The sequence below is a fragment of the Stegostoma tigrinum genome, chromosome 1, assembly GCF_030684315.1.
Source record: "Stegostoma tigrinum isolate sSteTig4 chromosome 1, sSteTig4.hap1, whole genome shotgun sequence".
Classification (NCBI taxonomy): Eukaryota; Metazoa; Chordata; class Chondrichthyes; order Orectolobiformes; family Stegostomatidae; genus Stegostoma; species Stegostoma tigrinum.
Window position 1 is genome coordinate 101,494,883 of NC_081354.1, and position 20,483 is coordinate 101,515,365.

Here is a 20,483-nt window from a genome sequence, read left to right on the forward strand (position 1 = left end):
TATTCACTGAGATTTGAGATGGAGGTGTGCTCACTGAGACATTCCAATGAGAACTGGGTTATTACCTCAAAATGAACAATGTGCAGAGTTGTTGGGAAAAGGTGGGGAAATGGCACTAGATAAATTGTTGCTCAGAGAAGCAGTACAGATGCAATGGGTCAAATGGCCTCTATGTGTGCTTAACAACTCTGTGATTCTCTTCAGCAAAGGTCATGATTCTGAGGATTAGATACCTGCATAGATGTTGCTTCAGTTACCTTTATTTTTGTGTGACATGATATTTTTGTTATAGGTAACTTGTGGAGTGGATCTTGTCGTCCAAAAGAGAAAAGTGGAATCATGAAGCTGTTATATAGAAGGGACATTTGAGTTTCAGCAGTTCAGTTGGAATTCTACACTTACTCGCCTTGCCGTTTGCTAAGGAATCAATTTTCTTTTTAAGGAAACAAATACATTTTCAACAATTGTAAGAGCCTGGAAAGGCGCATCAGGCTGTCTGTCTCTTTAGAGTACAGCTCATAGCAGTGTCCAACTCTCCAGGGTATCAATTCTCTTCTTTGAGAAGTACTTCACAATGTGCTAAATTTTATACGGGCAACTTTGATCATCCAAGGAGCATACGGCCTCTTGATCCAACCAGACATAACACATAGATTACCATATTCAAGACCAGCTTAGATTTCTAAAAAAAGTTCATCCATAGGATATAGGCATCCATGAATACGTCAGAATTTATTGCCCTCCTCTACCTATCCTGAAGAAGGCAGAGGCCATCTCCCTTCCCGAACATCTGCAGTCCTTGTGATGTAGGCACATCAACTGTGCAATTAGGATGGGGGTTCTAGGAGTTTGACAAGGAACAGTTAAGGAATGGTTATATAGATCCAACACAGGATCTGTTGCTTTTGTCCTTCTAGGTGGGAGATATTGTGTGTTTGAAAGATTCTATCAATGGAGATGGGTGTATTACTTGCAGTGCATCTTGGAGAGATTACTTACTGCTGCCACTATGCTTTAGTGGTGAAGGGAACGAGTGTTGAAACAGCGGATGGGGTGCCAATCAAATGGTATGCTTTGTTTAAGTGGTTTCAAGCTTTGTGTTGGTTGAGCTACACCCATTCAAGGAAGCAGAAAGTATGGTATTACATTTCTCATTTGTGCTTTCTAGATGGTGAGGAGGCTTTGGGAGTCAGGAGAAGCATTACTTGCTGCAGAATTCCTAACTTTTGAGCTGCTTTTGCGGTCAAAGTATTCAAATGGCTAGTTCAGATCAGTTTTTGATCAATTGGTTCCAGGATGTTGATAGTGCATAGTGTCCTCGGCCCAACTATCTTCAACTGCTTCATCAATGATCTTTACTCCAATTTTCTTTTGAAGTGGAAATGTCTAACAATGATTGCACAATGCTCAGTCCTGCTCACAACTCCACAGATCTTGAAGCAGTCCATGTATAAATGTAGCAAAACCTGGAAAAGTTCTCAATTTTGGCTGACAAGTAGTAAGTTATATTTGTATCACACAAGTACAAGGGAACAAACATGTTCAACAATAAGCAAATCTAGCTATCACCCCTTGATGTTCAATGACATCACCATCACTGAATCACACACGATCAACATGCAGGGAGTCTACCATTAACCAGAAACTGAACTGGACTATCTGTATAAATACAGTGGCTACAAGAGCAGGTCAGAGGCTAGGAATACTACAGCAAGTAACTCATCTTCTGACTCCTAAAGCCTGTTCACAATCAACAAGGTGCAAGTCAGGAGTGTGATGAAATACTCCCCACATGCAGTTCCAACAACATTAAGGAACTTGACATCATCCAGGACAAAGCTTCCCATTTGATTGGCACTGCATCAATAAACATCCACTCCCTCCGTCACTGATGTTCAATACCAGCAATGTGTGCCATCTAGAAGGTGGCAGAAATTTACCAAGGGACCTTAGACAGCAACTTCTAACCCATGGCCACTGCCATCTAGCTGGTCTGGGACAGCAGACAAATGACAACTCCATAACCTATATATTCCAAGCCACTCACCATCTTGACTTGGAAATATAACACTATTCATTCAGTGTTCAGAGATAATAGGAACTGCAGATGCTGCAGAATCCAAGATAACAAAGTGTGAAGCTGGATGAACACAGCAGGCCAAGCAGCATCTCAGGAGCACAAAAGCTGACATTTTGGGCCTGGACCCTTCAGAAGGGCCTAGGCCCGAAACGTTAGCTTTTGTGCTCCTGAGATGCTGCTTGGTCTGCTGTGTTCACCCAGCTTCACACTTTGTTATCTCTATTCATTCAGTGTTGCTGGGTTAGAAACCTCGAATTCCCTCCCCAACAGCACACTATACACTATGGTGTGGGGACTGCAGCAGTTCAAGAAGGCCGTTCACTGCCACCTTCTGCAGGGCAACCAGGGATGGTCATTAAACATTAGCCCACCCAGTGATGCCCACATCCCAAGAATGAATAAAAGAGAAGATAGATTTGTTGTTGGTATTTGGTGAGAATCAAGTAAAGTATGTATTTCCTTTTTGATGGGTGACTCACTACACCTTGCAAACTGAGTCTGGCAGCAATGCTCTTTAGGACTTGACCAGATTGGCCAGCATTGGTACTACTGAGCAACTCTTGGTGATTGACATTGATATCACCCATCCAGAGTACATACTGTGCCCTTGTCCCTCAGTACTTCCACCAAGTAGTTTTCAACATAAAAAAAGTACTTGATCAGTGCATATCTATCCTGTGCCTGCCTGTCCTCTCCACAACTACTCTGGCTACTTTCGAATCTTGCAGCATCTTGACCATTGGGTTTATCTTGTGAATGAAGAAGTTTCTGGCTTTAGCTTTTTGCTTCAATGACAGAAAGACCTGGAGTTGGCAGATAAATAGAATTGGTGCTACACTTAGACAGGCTTCTCTGTCTACACTTCGCAGCAAGGCAGGACAGAAGTACCACAGGCTTTTAAGCTCTAGCTGAGGGGTCAAAGCTCAAAAAGACAAAAGAAGGCAGGGATGCTGTGAGAACAAGTTTAGGTGCAAAGTGAGTGGACACTACAAGAACAAATGGGCAGCCCCTGAGATTTTCCCTGGTCCAGTTCATGAGCTGGATACCTGTCCCTGGATGCAAAATAACCTTACAGCAACATTGCAATGTAAGGTGCTGGTGAAGAGTCACCGGATTCAAAACATTAACTCTGCTTTATCTCCACAGATGCGGCTAAACTTCTGAGTCTCTCCAGAAATTTTTTCCTTCGTTTCAGACCTCCAGCATCTGAAGTTATTTCTTTTATCTTTGCTTTATTTTATTGCAATGAAAGGTACAACATCAAAATGTGGAAGCACACTGTGAGTAGGCCAGAGAAATGCTATGATGATGCAGCTAATCATCAATGCTAGATGACAACATCCATGACAGCTGCCCATGAAACATGCCCTGAAGTGTTTGAGTTGATTTATTATTGTCACATGTACTGAGATACAGTGAAAAGTATTGTTTTGTGTGCTAACCAGCCAAATTACACTTTAGAGATAACAAGGTGTAGAGCTGGATGAACACAGCAGGGCAAGCAACATCAGAGGGGCAGGAAAGCTAATGTTTCAGGCCTAGATCCTTCTTCAGAAATTGTACTTTATGTATTAATGTTGCAGAATGGCATTCATGTTGGAGGTTCAGAGGAGCAAGGAAGCACTCTGACTTTGTGTCATGAGTTCTCGGAGTCTTGTTTCTGTTCTGTGGATGGGAGAGTGGGAAAGCCCATATTAATTGTTGGATAATGAAGGTGATAATGAGCAATTATCTCCATTATTAGGCCTCTAATCTTTTAATAGCAAGAATCTCATCTCAATGACCAGGACTTTGTTGGAAAATCAACTGTGGTCTTTGTACAAGTCCATGCTCAACATCTTACCTGATTTTCCCAAATTTTCTACCCACATCATTCAGGGCCTAGGAAGATTCTGTCCATAAAAGTGACCCTTGTCTGTGACTATGGCATTGAATGTTCTTGCATAAGTGCAAGTCAAGTGCAAGTTGTTGACAAGCCCTTCAACAGCTGATAAGGCAGAGGGAAGTGCTGATGCTGCTGGTGACTAAATTGGCTACATCAATCCATTGATGAGTCCGAAGTTTACAACATGTCTACATGGTCTTTTATACTCCTGCCATATCATTAGAATTTGTACAAAATACAAACTGAAAATGTTGGATAAACTCAGAAGATTTGACAGCATCTGTGGAGAGAGAAACAGATTTAATATTTTGAGTCCAGTGACCCTTCTTCACCAATTTCTGTTGTCCAGATCTTCGGCATCCATAGTTCTTTGCTTTATTACAATAGAATTCTTAGTTAGCCTAAGGCATAGAGCCTTTGACGGCTAATCTGTTCCTCCATAGAGAAGCATTACTGATATCAATATATGATATTCTGATATTATGGTCAGTCAATGCTATTGTGCATACTATTATCCTCATAGTAAAAACAACTATCATTACTCAACTCCCATTATCTGATTCCAATACAGGAGAACTTTCATATATTAAAATTGTTTCTAAAATGGAAACATAAGGCCTAAATTTGCTACTGTGATCTCCTGACTACACTGAGTCAAGCTCATAGAAGACATTCATAAACATGAATCAGTTAGAGGCAAAATTAACAGTATTGGCAGGTATTGAACCTCAGATTTATATCTCCTCATTGATGCAAATCTTCCTAAAATGATAAATTGAGATGGAAGGTTCTCTGTCGAGTATTCAGCTTGGATAAATAATGAGCAGACATAGGACATAACAAACAAACCCTAACCAATGTTGCCAAATGGCAGTGTGCAGACATGGGAAAATTAAATTGTAAGCTACAACTGGAAAACATTATCTCTGCCTGGATAATAAAATGTGAGGCTGGATGAACACAGCAGGCCAAGCAGCATCTCAGGAGCACAAAAGCTGACGTTTCGGGCCTAGACCCTTCATCAGAGAGGGGGACGGGGGGAGGGAACTGGAATAAATAGGGAGAGAGGGGGAGGCGGACCGAAGATGGAGAGTAAAGAAGATAGGTGGAGAGAGTGTAGGTGGGGAGGTAGGGAGGGGATAGGTCAGTCCAGGGAAGACGGACAGGTCAAGGAGGTGGGATGAGGTTAGTAGGTAGCTGGGGGTGCGGCTTGGGGTGGGAGGAAGGGATGGGTGAGAGGAAGAACCGGTTAGGGAGGCAGAGACAGGTTGGATTGGTTTTGGGATGCAGTGGGTGGGGGGGAAGAGCTGGGCTGGTTGTGTGGTGCAGTGGGGGGAGGGGATGAACTGGGCTGGTTTAGGGATGCAGTAGGGGAAGGGGAGATTTTGAAACTGGTGAAGTCCACATTGATACCATATGGCTGCAGGATTCCCAGGCGGAATATGAGTTGCTGTTCCTGCAACCTTCGGGTGGCATCATTGTGGCAGTGCAGGAGGCCCATGATGGACATGTCATCAAGAGAATGGGAGGGGGAGTGGAAATGGTTTGCGACTGGGAGGTGCAGTTGTTTGTTGCGAACTGAGCGGAGGTGTTCTGCAAAGCGGCCCCCAAGCCTCCGCTTGGTTTCCCCAATGTAGAGGAAGCCGCACCGGGTACAGTGGATGCAGTATACCACATTGGCAGATGTGCAGGTGAACCTCTGCTTAATGTGGAATGTCATCTTGGGGCCTGGGATGGGGGTGAGGGAGGAGGTGTGGGGACAAGTGTAGCATTTCCTGCGGTTGCAGGGGAAGGTGCCGGGTGTGGTGGGGTTGGAGGGCAGTGTGGAGCGAACAAGGGAGTCACGGAGAGAGTGGTCTCTCCGGAAAGCAGACAGGGGAGGGGATGGAAAAATGTCTTGGGTGGTGGGGTCGGATTGTAAATGGCGGAAGTGTCGGAGGATAATGCGTTGTATCCGGAGGTTGGTAGGGTGGTGTGTGAGAACGAGGGGGATCCTCTTGGGGCGGTTGTGGCGGAGGCGGGGTGTGAGGGATGTGTCGCGGGAAATGCGGGAGACGCGGTCAAGGGCATTCTCGATCACCGTGGGGGGAAAGTTGCGGTCCTTAAAGAACTTGGACATCTGGGATGTGCGGGAGTGGAATGTCTTATCGTGGGAGCAGATGCGGCGGAGGCGGAGGAATTGGGAATAGGGGATGGAATTTTTGCAGGAGGGTGGGTGGGAGGAGGTGTATTCTAGGTAGCTGTGGGAGTCGGTGGGCTTGAAATGGACATCAGTTACAAGCTGGTTGCTTGAGATGGAGACTGAGAGGTCCAGGAAGGTGAGGGATGTGCTGGAGATGGCCCAGGTGAACTGAAGGTTGGGGTGGAAGGTGTTCCTGAAGTGGATGAACTGTTCGAGCTCCTCTGGGGAGCCCTCCAACCCCACCACACCCGGCACCTTCCCCTGCAACCGCAGGAAATGCTACACTTGTCCCCACACCTCCTCCCTCACCCCCATCCCAGGCCCCAAGATGACATTCCACATTAAGCAGAGGTTCACCTGCACATCTGCCAATGTGGTATACTGCATCCACTGTACCCGGTGCGGCTTCCTCTACATTGGGGAAACCAAGCGGAGGCTTGGGGACCGCTTTGCAGAACACCTCCGCTCAGTTCGCAACAAACAACTGCACCTCCCAGTCGCAAACCATTTCCACTCCCCCTCCCATTCTCTAGATGACATGTCCATCATGGGCCTCCTGCACTGCCACAATGATGCCACCCGAAGGTTGCAGGAACAGCAACTCATATTCCGCCTGGGAACCCTGCAGCCATATGGTATCAATGTGGACTTCACCAGTTTCAAAATCTCCCCTTCCCCCACTGCATCCCTAAACCAGCCCAGTTCATCCCCTCCCCCCACTGCACCACACAACCAGCCCAGCTCTTCCCCCAAATCCACTGCATCCCAAAACCAGTCCAACCTGTCTCTGCCTCCCTAACCGGTTCTTCCTCTCACCCATCCCTTCCTCCCACCCCAAGCCTCACCCCCAGCTACCTACTAACCTCATCCCACCTCCTTGACCTGTCCGTCTTCCCTGGACTGACCTATCCCCTCCATACCTCCCCACCTACACTCTCTCCACCTATCTTCTTTACTCTCCATCTTCGGTCCGCCTCCCCCTCTCTCCCTATTTATTCCAGTTCCCTCCCCCCGTCCCCCTCTCTGATGAAGGGTCTAGGCCCGAAACGTCAGCTTTTGTGCTCCTGAGATGCTGCTTGGCCTGCTGTGTTCATCCAGCCTCACATTTTATTATCTTGGAATCTCCAGCATCTGCAGTTCCCATTATCTCTGACATTATCTCTGCCTGTCTGTCTCGCATCAAGCAAGAACTATCTATTGACATCTCAAAATATTCAAATTTTACTGCCACTGAAGTGTTGATGCTGGAGCCTGAAATAACACAGTGTAGAGTTGGATAAACACAGCAGGCCAGACAGCATCAGAGGGGCAGGAAAGCTGATGTTTTGGGTCAGAATCCTTCTTCAGATTGGCTTTTATTACCAATTGTTGATGTCTGATTGGTAATTTTGTGTGAAATGCTCAGTAACACAATAATTGCAGCTGCCAAGCTGCCAAGCTGGAATGCTTATCTTTTTGTAAGTTAGGCATTTACTTTCCAGCTGTTCATTGTGCAGGAAAATGGAAGCCGTTAGCAGGTTGGTACCACTGACCAGGGTTTGCCCAACCTGACATGGTGTTGGCTGATCAATAGGACACAGTTCATCCCACCTTTGGAGGCAACCCTCGGTAGTCACTGAGTCAGAGAGTCATATATCATACAAACAGGCCCTATGGCCCACCATGCCTATATCGACCAACAGACACCAAGCTACACTATTTCCAATTACCTGCACCTGGTCTATAGCTTACTATGCCTCAACATTTTAAGTGCTCATCCAGATGCTTTTAAATGCTGCGAGACTATCTGCATCCTCCATCCTCTCAGGCAGCCCACTCCATATTTTTTCCATCCTCTGGTTGAATCAATGTTTTCTCAGATTTTCTCCAAACTACTTACTCCTCATATTAAACTTATGTCCTCCAGCCTTAGAAACATTTTCCACAGGAAAGACATTCTCACAATCTGTCCTCATAATTTTGCCTCTCATAATTTTGAATACTTCAAACAGATATTTACCTTGGCCTTCTCTGCACCAGGGATAACAATCTCACTCATACAGTTTATTAATAACTAACGCTGGAGAATACAGAGTGTCAGACAGCATCTATGGAGAGACAGCAAGCTAACGTTTTGCGTCTAGATGACGCTTCATCAGAGCTGAAGTAAAGTGTGGAGGAGATAGCATTTATGCTATAGTTTGGGCTGGCCTCATAACTGAGGCTTTGCACCCCAGGTAACATCTTCTGCACCCTGTCCAGTGCAATCACATCATTCCAATAGTGTGGCAACCGGAGCTGCACACAATATTCCATCTGTGGCCTAACTAACGGTTTTAAAAAGTTTTACCAATACTTACAAGCTTCTATATCCTACGCCGCGGCTAATGAAGACAAGCATCCCTGTCACTCAGGACTCTTAATTTTAATTACTTAACATTTTGCTACTCTTTTCTACCCTTAATTTTCACACTTGCTAAAGTTCTGTCACCACTCTGGTTGGCAGTTTCTTCTATTTTTGTCTCACAGCTCTTCAGTGCAAATTAATATCTTGCAGAATCTGGAAAGCAAAACTTATAATGTGGCAAATGCAAATAAATTAAATCTCCCAGAATTAAATCTGTAATTTGTGAGTATGTTCTGCAAAATGTGCTAGAGTTATACTGAAGGAGGCACTGAGTATGTGGTGGAAAGGGAAGGAGTAGGAATGATGTATGGAGCAATGATTGTAGGAGGGATTCCAATGAGAAGAATGAAACAAAAAACTTTCATTGTACATTTCACAATCACAAGATGCCCTGAAGTACTTTACCCGCAAAAAAACTTTTGAAATATAGTCACAATGGTAAACTGTGTCCACCTGAGGGAGCAGATGCATTTTGGTTTCATATTTCATCCAAAAAACAGCACTTCTGGCAGTGTTAAAGAGATAATGGGAACTGCAGATGCTGGAGAATTCCAAGATAATAAAATGTGAGGCTGGATGAACACAGCAGGCCAAGCAGCATCTCAGGAGCACAAAAGCTGACGTTTCGGGCCTAGACCCTTCATCAGAGAGGGGAATGGGGAGAGGGAACTGGAATAAATAGGGAGAGAGGGGGAGGTGGACCGAAGATGGAGAGTAAAGAAGATAGGTGGAGAGAGTATAGGTGGGGAGGTAGGGAGGGGATAGGTCAGTCCAGGGAAGACGGACAGGTCAAGGAGGTGGGATGAGGTTAGTAGGTAGATGGGGGTGAGGCTTGAGGTGGGAGGAAGGGATGGGTGAGAGGAAGAACCGGCCAGGGAGGCAGAGACAGGCCGGGCTGGTTTTGGGATGCAGTGGGTGGGGGGGGGGGGGAAGAGCTGGGCTGGTTGTGTGGTGCAGTGGGGGGAGGGGACGAACTGGGCTGGTCTAGGGATGCAGTTGGGGAAGGGGAGATTTTGAAACTGGCAGTGTGGTAGTTCCTCAATACTGCATCGTAGAGTCAGTCTTGCTCAAATCTCTGAGCGCAACCTGAATCCACAATCTCTGAGGCATGTGTACTGTCCACTAAGCTTTGTCTAACTGGATATAATGAGGCTAGAGCCATGACTGAGAGTAATTAAGATGGGAGACAGGACTTTAATCTAACAACTTTGTTGTAATTGTAGTTAAAATTTTGTACTTGAACTTCAGATATTAGTTTTCTTAAAGTTTTTTCCCATGAGCAGTTAAGAAGTCCTCAGAGGTTTGAAAGAATGAAAAAAAAACAGTAATAATTGGAAATGACCTTACTTGACATCCTGGACCTCCATTCTGAAATGCACAAGTTGGACCATGATGTCTCATTTGTCTATTTTACTGATATTTCCCTCTCAGTTGCCTGTTACCTGAACGTCTCTCTCTCTTTGTACAGTAGGACATTGGATGGTGGATGATACCTAGTCAGCATTAAGAGTTTTTGCCATTGTCTTTGCATGACTAAATAAGATGAACCCTTTCCCACAGATCTTTGGGGACACTATATGGCCCCTTGATCCATTTGACTGAAGTTGTGACGTTGATTTTTACATTGAATGAGAGCTGGTTAGTGATTTTTTTGATGAGATCTTCATTTACTGGAATCAATACTATGTGATTCTCCACTGAAAGCTGCTCCCACAAGAGCCCAGTGAAGGACAGACTAGTTAAAAAAATGTCACTTTGTACACGTCTGTAACAGGAAGATTTTGCAGCAAAGCAATATTCCTTCACCTTAACTTTTCTGCACGGCCATCTGGAAGAAGACTTCAGGTACACTCCACTGTCATCAAATTTTGGTTAAAAAGAGTCCTCAATTCAGAGAAACAAATGATGCACCCCTTTCCCAAATTTCTGCAGTCTAATAATTTCAAAATTGTTTGAATTTTTCTCCCTGAAACATTTCTGCACCTTATAATGTTCCACATGAGTGTAGTAATAGCTAATTCAGTGCTAAGAAACTGAAACAAAGAAACTTATTTTTGTTTGGGGAATTCATAGAATCCCCACAATGTTGGAACAGGCTATTCAGCCCTAAAGCCCATGCTGCCCTTCTGAAGAGCATCCCTCGAACCCTTTCCCTGTATCTGCACATCCCCCATATCTGATCCAGGCACCCTTGGACACTGGGGCAATTTAGCATAACCAAACTATAGGCTGTGGGAGGAAACCCACACAGATAAGGGGAGAAAGTATAAACTCCACACAGACAATTGCCTGAGGCTAGAATTGAAACCAGATTAATAGCACTGGGAGCTAGCAGTGGTAACCAATGAGCCATTGTGTCAGCTCATGCAGCCCCTGTGCTGCTTTTATAGTAGGTAAATTTTCATTTGTCTCATCCAGAGGTTTTTAACCAGTTGCTGTGACAGGGTGGGAAGTGTGCGATGAAGTTTTTGCTTCCATGTCTCTGATCTTCTCTGGAGCCTTCCTGTCTATTATTGACGCAGAATCTGCTGACATTCATCACTGTGCATGCTCAGGAAACAGGAAATCCACTCAGTTATGTAGCCTATGTGCCTTGATATTGAATAGGTTGGGAACTACAGGTCCAATCAATTAGGAACTCATAATGATCAGGATGATGTAGCACACTCCCCATTAGAATACCCCAGTAAAGCTTTGTACTTCTGTACCTGAATGCTTTTGGCTGTTCCTTAAGTCAGAGCATTATGAGAGCTGAATTTTAATTAGTGTAATCAACTCAGGAGGGCATGATAATCATTCATTGATCTAACCAAAACATTCCATACAGCAAATTGTAAGGTTTTGTACATTGTGTTTCAAAGATTTGAATAATCAAGGGTCTTCATCACAATCCTGAAACTACCTCATGATGTCAGCACAATCATGACTAAAATTTCAACAATAAATTATTGAGCACTGTAGATTTATGCCTTTATCATTTTGTTTTCCTGCTTGTTCCTTTTTATGTTTCCACCACTGATGACCTTTCATTGTGTCTGTTGGCTGTGAGCAGTTACAGTATCTCCTTGTTCAGAGAAACTGACTTGTTGCTGAAGGTAATAGTTCTGAAATAAGAGACCCACTGTATGCAGCTGACAGGCACTGTGAAAGGTCATCAGTGGAGGAAAGATGTTGAAGTCACATTGCTCCCAGGCAATTTGGTGTCTTTAGGTAGACACAGGAGCACATGTACTCCCCAGAGTCTTTATACCTAATTAGTAGCGTAAGCTCCAGTTATTGCTATCATGCAATAAATCATTTTGTTAACTCAGCCAAATGTATCTTTTTTTCGTTCATTGAATGAGGGGATCACTGGCTCGGCCAGCATTTATTGCCTGACTCTCACTGCCCAGAGGACATGTGAGAGTCAACAGTATAGACACAGGAAATTGGGGGTAGTGAACGACTGCAAAAAAACCTTTACCCTATTTCACATTCTGGCTGAGTTGGCAGATACCAGGAGGTGCCATCAGTGGCCATTAGGGTAAATAACATATGGCAACAGTATCGTGGATTCAAATTCTTCGCAGAAACACCATCACACACACAGAACATTTCAGAACAATAGGAAGAAAGGTTTATTTTTGAAGAAAAATGAATTTACTTATTAAGAGCGTTACTATTTTGAGAAGACGCAGACAGTCAGGAAGCAGCTAAAATAGGATTACTGAAGGAGAGAGACTTCAACAGTTGTGGAAACAGCAGCAGGACAAGTTCAGCATTGAAAAGACAAGCTTTCGCTGCAAGCAAAGGAATGTGGTCTCAGGAAACAAAGGAAAGCCAGCCCCACTTAAAAATATTCTGAGTGTGAATTTTCACATTTTGTTTTCAGAAGGACTGTAGTGAGCTTCATAGGTTGTAACTGATATATCACCCTCCAACACTGAACAGAAGTGCTTTGGAATGTACCATTGTCAACCAAAATGGCAACCAGGCAAACATTTCTTTGGGCTTTTTAGACACATGATAGAATCCAAATAGCAGAAAAAAGATCAGCAGAGATGGCCTACAATCGCATCAAATAAATGGAATGACTTGTCTTGAAACATAGTCGAGGAAGGTTCAAGATGCATTCAAGAGGACATTGGATGATTATTTGGATAGAAATTGAGTTCAGGAATAAGGGGAATAGAGAATTGATTAGCACAAGGATACAGAACTGGTGCAGTCACAATGGGCAATATGACCTCCTTCTGTGGCATTACAATTCTGTGATTCTGTGAAATGTTACATGTGGCCAAGTAGAAACAGTGGTCAGCAAGCTAAGGAAGACTCATCTGAACTTGACAAGAGCAATGGAATAATTGAGAATGTGCAACCAATCACTGCATAGTGATTGAATAATGGCTAGGTCAAAAGTTTAACAAATTGGGCCAAGAACACATACTTTGGGCACCAACAGAACTGCACTATCACAGATGACCTACTGATGTAGGATGGAATATCATTTACTTCAGCTTCCCTGCACAAAGATGTACGATACATCAGGGGCACGTACAACCAGGATTCAGGCAGTTACTAGGGATCTTAAAAGCAATTGAAGGCCTTCTACTAATTGTGAAATTCATGATTTACAGGATTGTCAGGTCTAGAAAATATTTCTGCCATCTTTAAAACCAGTTACGAAAATTAAACTCAGCAATGTTTATGGGAAGAAGCAAATACTGAAAACAAGAATGTAGTACGCAGCCCACGTGAGTTCAGTTAGGAGTCCTTCACTGAAGTTGTTCAGATGGTAGAACATTATGGTGAACAAACTGATATAACAGGACATGAATACTAATACACAGGGAGGGGCAATCTTACAGTAACATGACTCAGAATATGGACAAGTCTAGCACACCAGTCAAACAGCCACAGAGACATGCAGGTTTGAAGCTTAGGGTAGTTTGGCAAAGTGTCATTTTCCTTGAATTTCTCTCCATGAGGCCTGGTGAGTTTTCTTGTGTTATTGGCCCAAACTTGCCTCATTAACTGGGTAACACTCCTATGGTGTCTCTAAAGTCTGTTGCTAGCCCAATTCTCCCGTTCACCATAGTGGGAGTACTTGCCATTGTTAGAATATTCTGAGATCCCTGATGTTGACACCACACTCAAAGGCTATCGTGCATCTGGTCAGGAGCTGGCAGTTCCCAGAGTTCCCCTGTATGGTTTCTGTCACAAGAATATAACAACATAGGAAATTGGAGCCAGATTAGGTTATCCAGTCCCTTAGGCTTGTCCTGCCATCAAATAAGATCATGGTTGACATGCCCCAGGCCTCAACTTCTCTTTTGTACAAATGCCACATTGCTGGCAACTCTGTGATTGATTTTTTTGAGCCATCTACCTACTCTTTAAATACTTTGAGTGATCTAGCCTCCAGAACTGTCTGGCTTAGCAAATCGCAGACAATCGCCATGTCCTGAGAGAAGAAATTTCTTTGTGCCCCTGTTTTAAGTGAGTGTCCCCTAATTCTGCCATGGTTCATAGTTCAAGATGGCCCCAGTAGTGGAAACATCTTCTTAACATTCACCCTGTCCAGCCCCGTCACAATCCAATTTGTTTCAGTAGGAAAATGTCTCATTTTTCTTAACACTGATGAATGGAGGCCTGGCCTTTTAAGCTATTATTCATAAGTCAACCAATTCATCCCACATAATGGCCTTGTGAATCTCTTTTGAACAGCTCCTATCACAAGTATATCCTCTCTAAATATGAGGAGAAAAACAGCACACAACACTCCTGAAATAATGGGAACTGCAGATGCTGGAGACTCAAAGATAACAAAGTGTGAAGCTGAATGAACACAGCAGGCCGAGCAGCATCTCAGGAGCACAAAAGCTGACGTTTCAGGCCTAGACCCTTCATCAGGGAGCTGATGGAGGGTCTAGGCCCAAAACGTCAGCTTTTGTGCTCCTGAGATGCTGCTTGGCCTGCTGTGTTCATCCAGCTTCACACTTTGTTATCCTACATAACGCTCCTGGTTTAGCCACCAGTAACCTTTACAGTTGTAACAATACTTTCTCAGTTCAAAGTTCAAAATGTTAAGAATATTAAAGTATAGTGCCTAAAATATCTATTTACTTCTAAAATAAAAGAGAGGTGGATCACAAGACTAGCTAATTAACATCTCTCCCAATATTGTACTTAAGCATTAATTCCCAGAATTTTATTTGTTTTCTTAACTACTTGCTATACTGACATGCTGTTTTTCTGTGTTTCATGCACAAGAAAAGGGAATCCCTTTGATTGACACTTTTCTGTTGTAACTTGTCTGCCTTAGTTTGTCAAATACTCTATTTTCTTTGCACCTACTTTCAACAATATTTTTAATTTCTCTATCATCTCTTTGAAATTGACCTTTATTAACTATTCCATAGTACTCAGAGACAAGTCTGTCCTTTGACAAGAAATGCATTTAAGCAAACAGGTCTTCGGTCATCTAGGCACCAAAGGCACTAGATCAACTCTAAAGATTAAGCTAAAACCAGGTCTCCTTCTTCATAACACAAAACAATACAAATTATCAATGAAACGTAAAGTTACACATTGTTCTGAACACAGTCTAGTCTTTTAACTGGTAGCTGCAGAACTATCAGTCATGTTACAAGTTTTGTTGGGGATTCTCCTTCTAGCTAAGTCTTCCATCCACATTCTAACTCCTTATGAATTTGGTTCTTCCAATCTATTCAAGCCTTTTGGGATGCTGAACCATAGAGATGTACAGAGTCTAGTTTCTCTCTCTCTCTCTCTGTCTCTTTCTCTTTCCTGAACCCACAGAGCAATGTTCCTTCTAAGCCATGCAGCCACTTGGTTGTTCTGTGCACAACAATTGGTATGCTGGCGCATTGACTTCAAATTTCAGAAGCTGTTGCCATGCATAGACTTCAGGGGTCTGCCCTGCAGAAAAAGTAATCAGAGGAAACATTACCTGAGAGACAAACATGTCTGCGACATTCGTTGACATTTCAAGAAAATTTATAAATCAAAATCATTGTGTACCCTTCCCTCTGCAACCTTCTCATCTTGAAGCCAATTACCAAGGCAACCTGTGCTCCTAAGATATTGCTTGGCCTGCTGTGTTGATCCAGTTCTGCACTTTGTTATCAGGAATTGCATCGGTCTAGGTCAATCCTGGTAGAGATGTTAATTCGCTAGTCTTGTGATCCAACTCTCTTTATCTTAGAAGTAAATCGATATTTTAAAGCACTACACTTGACGATTTGATATTCTCCACTGAGATTTTCACGAATACTCCACGGTGGGTGATGCTGACTGCACTCAACTAAGTATTGCCCCTTTCTGACCCATATAAAACGCAATGTGCTTTGGCGAAAAGGCTGTGGGGTACTTTCAGATCACCCCATCTTATTTGAATATTTTTCCAACTACTTTGAGCTTTGTGAGAAAGCACTGAGCAGCAGCAAGACCCTGAGATTGGAATGGAAAATCAGTGGAAAATAATTATGTCCATTTGCACTTAATTTGTAAAAGGTGTTTAAAGAACATGTAGCAGCCAGCGCTAATAAAGCAAGTCAGCAGTGAGTAACAGGCTCGAATAATGATCAAGTCGACCTCTGGTGAGGGTGATGTAGCTGGTGGGAATGGACTCAATACACGTAAGAGATAGAACTTTGTAATTTGGTTTGTACTTAAAATGTTGTCAACAACTGCATACAAAATCAGGGACCAATTCTACATTCAAAATGATTCAGTCCAACTCTGATTGCATCACTGATAAAAGCAAACCTGTGAAATTGGAGCAGAATTGGACCATTTTGCCGCTTAAGCCTGTTCCAACATGTAATACGATCATGGCTGCTCTGTTTGCGTTTCAAATTCCTCATTCACATTAACACAAGCATGATAACCTTTTAGTCTCTTGCCAAACAAGAATCTATTTACAATGAAAACAGAAATTATTGGAAAATCTCAGCAGTTCTGCAGCATCTGTGGAGAGAAAACAGAGTTAATGTTTTAAAGATAATGGGAACTGCAGATGCTGGAGAATCTGAGGCAAGAAAGTGCAGAGCTGGATGAACTCAGCAGGCCAAGCAGCATCTTAGGAGCACAAAAGCTGACGTTTCGGTTCTAGACCCTTCGTCAGAAAAAGGGGATGGGGTGAGGGTTCTAAAATAAATAGGGAGAGAGGGGGGAGGTGGATCGAAGATGGATAGAGGAGAAGATAGCTGGAGAAGAGACTGACAAGTTAAAGGGGCAGGGATGGAGCCAGTAGAGGTGAGTGTAGGTGGGGAGGTAGGGAAGGGATAGGTCAGTTTGGGGAGGATAGACAGGTCAAGGGAGCGGGATGAGGTTAGTAGGTAGGGAATGGAGGTGTGGCTTGAGGTGGGAGGAGGGGATAGGTGAGAGGAAGAGCAGGTTAGGGAGGCGGAGATGAGCTGGGCTGGTTTTGAGATGCAGTGGGGGAAGGGGGAGATTTTGAAGCTTGTGAAATCCACATTGATACCATTGGGCTGCAGGGTTCCCAAGTGGAATATGAGTTGCTTTTCTTGCACCCTTCGGGTGACATCGTAGTGGCACTGCAGGAGGCCCAGGATGGACATATTGTCTAAGGAATGTGAGGGGGAGATGAAATGGTTCGCGACTGGGAAGTGCGGTTGTTTATTGCGAACTGAGCATAGGTGTTCAGCAAAGCGGTCCCCAAGCCTCCGCTTGGTTTCCCTGATGTAGAGGAAGCCACAATGGGTACAGCGGTTGCAGTATACCACATTGGCAGATGTGCAGGTGAACATCTGCTTGATGTGGAAAGTCTTCTTTGGGCTGAGGATCTGGGTGAGGGAGGAGGTGTGGGGGCCAGTGTAGCACTTCCTGTGGTTGCAGGGGAAAGAGCCAGGTGTGGTGGGGTTGGAGGGGAGTGCAGAGCAGACAAGGGAGTCCCGGAGAGAGTGGTCCCTCTGGAAAGCAGACAAGGGTGGGGATGGAAAAATGTCTTTGGTGGTGGGGTCAGATTGTAGATGTCAGAAGTGTCGGAGGATGAAGTGCTAGATCCGGAGTTTGGTGGGGTGGTATGTGAGGATTTCACAGGCTTCAAAATCTCCCCTCCCCCCACTGCATCCCAAAACCAGCCCAGCTCGTCCCCGCCTCCCTAACCTGTTCTTCCTCTCACCCATCCCTTCCTCCCACCTCAGGCCGCACCTCCATTTCCTACCTACTAACCTCATCCCGCTCCCTTGACCTGCCCGTCCTCCCCGGACTGACCTATCCCTTCCCTACGTCCCCACCTACACTGACCTCTACTGGCTCCATCCCTGCCCCTTTAACTTGTCAGTCTCCTCTCCAGCTATCTTCTCCTCTATCCATCTTCGATCCACCTCACCCTCTTACCCTATTTATTTCAGAACCCTCACCTCATCCCCCTTTTCTGACGAAGGGTCTAGGCCTGAAACATCAGCTTTTGTGCTCCGAAGATGGTGCTTGGCCTGCTATGTTCATCCAGCTCTGCACTTTAATGTTTTAGGTCCAGTAACCTTTCTTCAGAACTGATGGTAGCTATGAAAGGCAATTGTTTTTTAATGCAGACGATAGGATGGAAGGAGGGGGTAAGGAGTAAATGACAGGTAGGGATAGAGCCCAGAGAGGGAGAAGCACAATTGGACAGACACAGGAGTGGATAACAGTCAGTAGCTGGAGTAACACAGCAGGTCACACAGCATCAGAGGAACAAGAAAGTTGATATTTCGGGTTGGGACCCTTCTTGAGAACAGACCTGCTCTGATTCTGCCTGACCTGCTGTGTTCCTCCAGCTCCACAATGTGCTGACTCTGACTCCAGAAAGCGCAGTTCTTTCTGTCTCTGGATAACAGTCAGCCTAGGAGAATGAATAACTGCTAATGGAGAGTGTTAGTAGCTAACATTTATCTATTTATCTCTGCCTTAAAAATGTTTAATGGCTCCTGCCTCTACCATCTTCTGAGGCAGAGGTTTCCAATAAGGCTTAACTGTACAATATAATTAGGTGGTTCAGCACAAAAGAATTTGCATCCAATATATCTGAATTTGATCGTATAAACCTAGCTATGTTGATAATATAGTCCATTTGAGGCTTTACTGTTTAACACTCAATGATATTGAATGTGTCAAATGTATGTAATGCCTGAATTGTTGTGCTTCAATGTAATTGTCAACGGCATGAAGGAGATGCTTAATGAAACAAATGTAATGAAGTAACCTCACTATTCCTGCCAATACATCAGAACAAATGGAATGTTGAAAATCTGGGCATTATACTGTTCATTTTGATCTTTGACCCTTGTTGTGTCAGTTCAGTGTGTACAAAACAGCAGTTGGAATGTGACAAATGTCCACAAAATCCAGATTTGGAAAGGGTACAAAATATTCGTTTCATAATCCTCTGACTGCTGCTGTAAATCGCCAAGTGAAAACAGCACCACCCTTTACTGCTCCCACTGTCAAACAACATGCCTATGCGTTCTCCATTGAGTTGCACCGATCAAGTGGGGTAGAGTACATTGGCACAATATCATCAAACATCATTGCCTTTAGAGGATGGAGGGAAGAATTTGGGGAAAATGAATGCAACATATAGTTTAACTTTAATATATGTGTTCAATGTTCCTACACTTACGGATTTGTTGTGATGCTTCTCTTAGTGCTATTATGCATTTATTTGCTAACAGGGTACAGAGAAAATATTGTCAATGAATGAATCAGGAGAGCTACATGATCTCTTAATGAAGATTGAGGTAAATATGCCTTTAAAACAAAAGTAGCGTGCCTTAGATTTAGAGAAAGTTCATCTTTATTTACTTTAGCATGTTGTTTCCTTAAGTTACAGTTACAGTGAGCTGTTTGCACGAAATTATTTATTTCTGATTTTTCATGGATGACTGTTCCTTGATTTTTAACAATTTTGGAACTTATTGTTATGTCACCATACCTAGTCCCGTTCTTTGGCTGTATTTACGATACAATATACACATCATTATTAAATCCTTTCAGAACTGGCTGCTTATGAGTTTTGTTATAGATTTCTTCAGCTTTAATCATAAAAACTCTACAACAAATCATTATAACTAATCTGCTACTTAGTTGTTTTTCCTTTAACTGTAATATAATTTTGCTGCAAACTGTGCTAAAATTTAAAGTTTAATGTATGTGTTGTTACACTTGTGCAGAAATAGTCGTTGAAGCGCTGATATTTACAGGGAAGTAGGGAACCACAGTGAAGGATGCAAATAGCTAGAGAATGGGATAATGGCTGGAATGCAAATCTAGCCGGAGCACATTGCAGTTGGGGGTTCTTGAGGAAGAACCTGTCGGTCAGGTAGATGAAAAGCTGGAGATTTGAGCTGCAGGGTGGGAGAGAGAAGTAATTAATGACAGAAAGTGGACGTCAGACCTTCATGGCGTGGGAGAGAAAAGACTTTAGATGAAAGCAAGGGAGGGTTGAAAGAACAAGCACATGAAGGAGAAAACTGGATATCTGTTTAGATTGAAATGCAACTAGGTACAAATGACCTGTCCGGACTGCGGTAACCATGTGAATTCTATTGTGAGGTGCACACACACTGGAGGCAGCCATCTTATAGATACTTCAGTAAGGACACACTGGAGTTAAGACAGGTGCCCTGCAAATGTAGGCCTTTGTGTGAGAGATGAAGCTGTAAAAATTTACAGCTACTGCCAGAGAGAATGTTCAGAGTGGTGAAAGCTGCTGCAAGCTGCTACTGAAAAGGCCCAAGGATGCAAGCCAAACCGCAGGGTAAGACACAATGGTTACGACTTTTCATATACTAGCTTGTGTTGAAGTGGAAGTTGATATGCATCAGGATTAGCAGTTTTTTTCACATGCTTTGGCAAAATCATGAAATTGTAACAGATCTGTTTAAAAACCAGAGTAGCTAAGTGTAGTTATGCTTTTAAAACTGTTGGGAAGAGATTGTTTCAA

The 20,483-nt window shown here is 43.6% G+C and overlaps 1 protein-coding gene across 1 annotated transcript in view; it reads left to right on the forward strand.

Annotated features, from left to right (window-relative positions):
* The window catches only part of grxcr1a (glutaredoxin and cysteine rich domain containing 1 a), an 88,282-nt gene that overhangs the window by 34,007 nt on the left and 33,792 nt on the right, over positions 1–20,483 (forward strand). Inside the window, exon 3 of the mRNA XM_059651366.1 lies at positions 19,213–19,278. Within this exon, the coding sequence (XP_059507349.1) occupies positions 19,213–19,278 (66 nt within the window). The remainder of the gene's footprint in view (positions 1–19,212; positions 19,279–20,483) is intronic.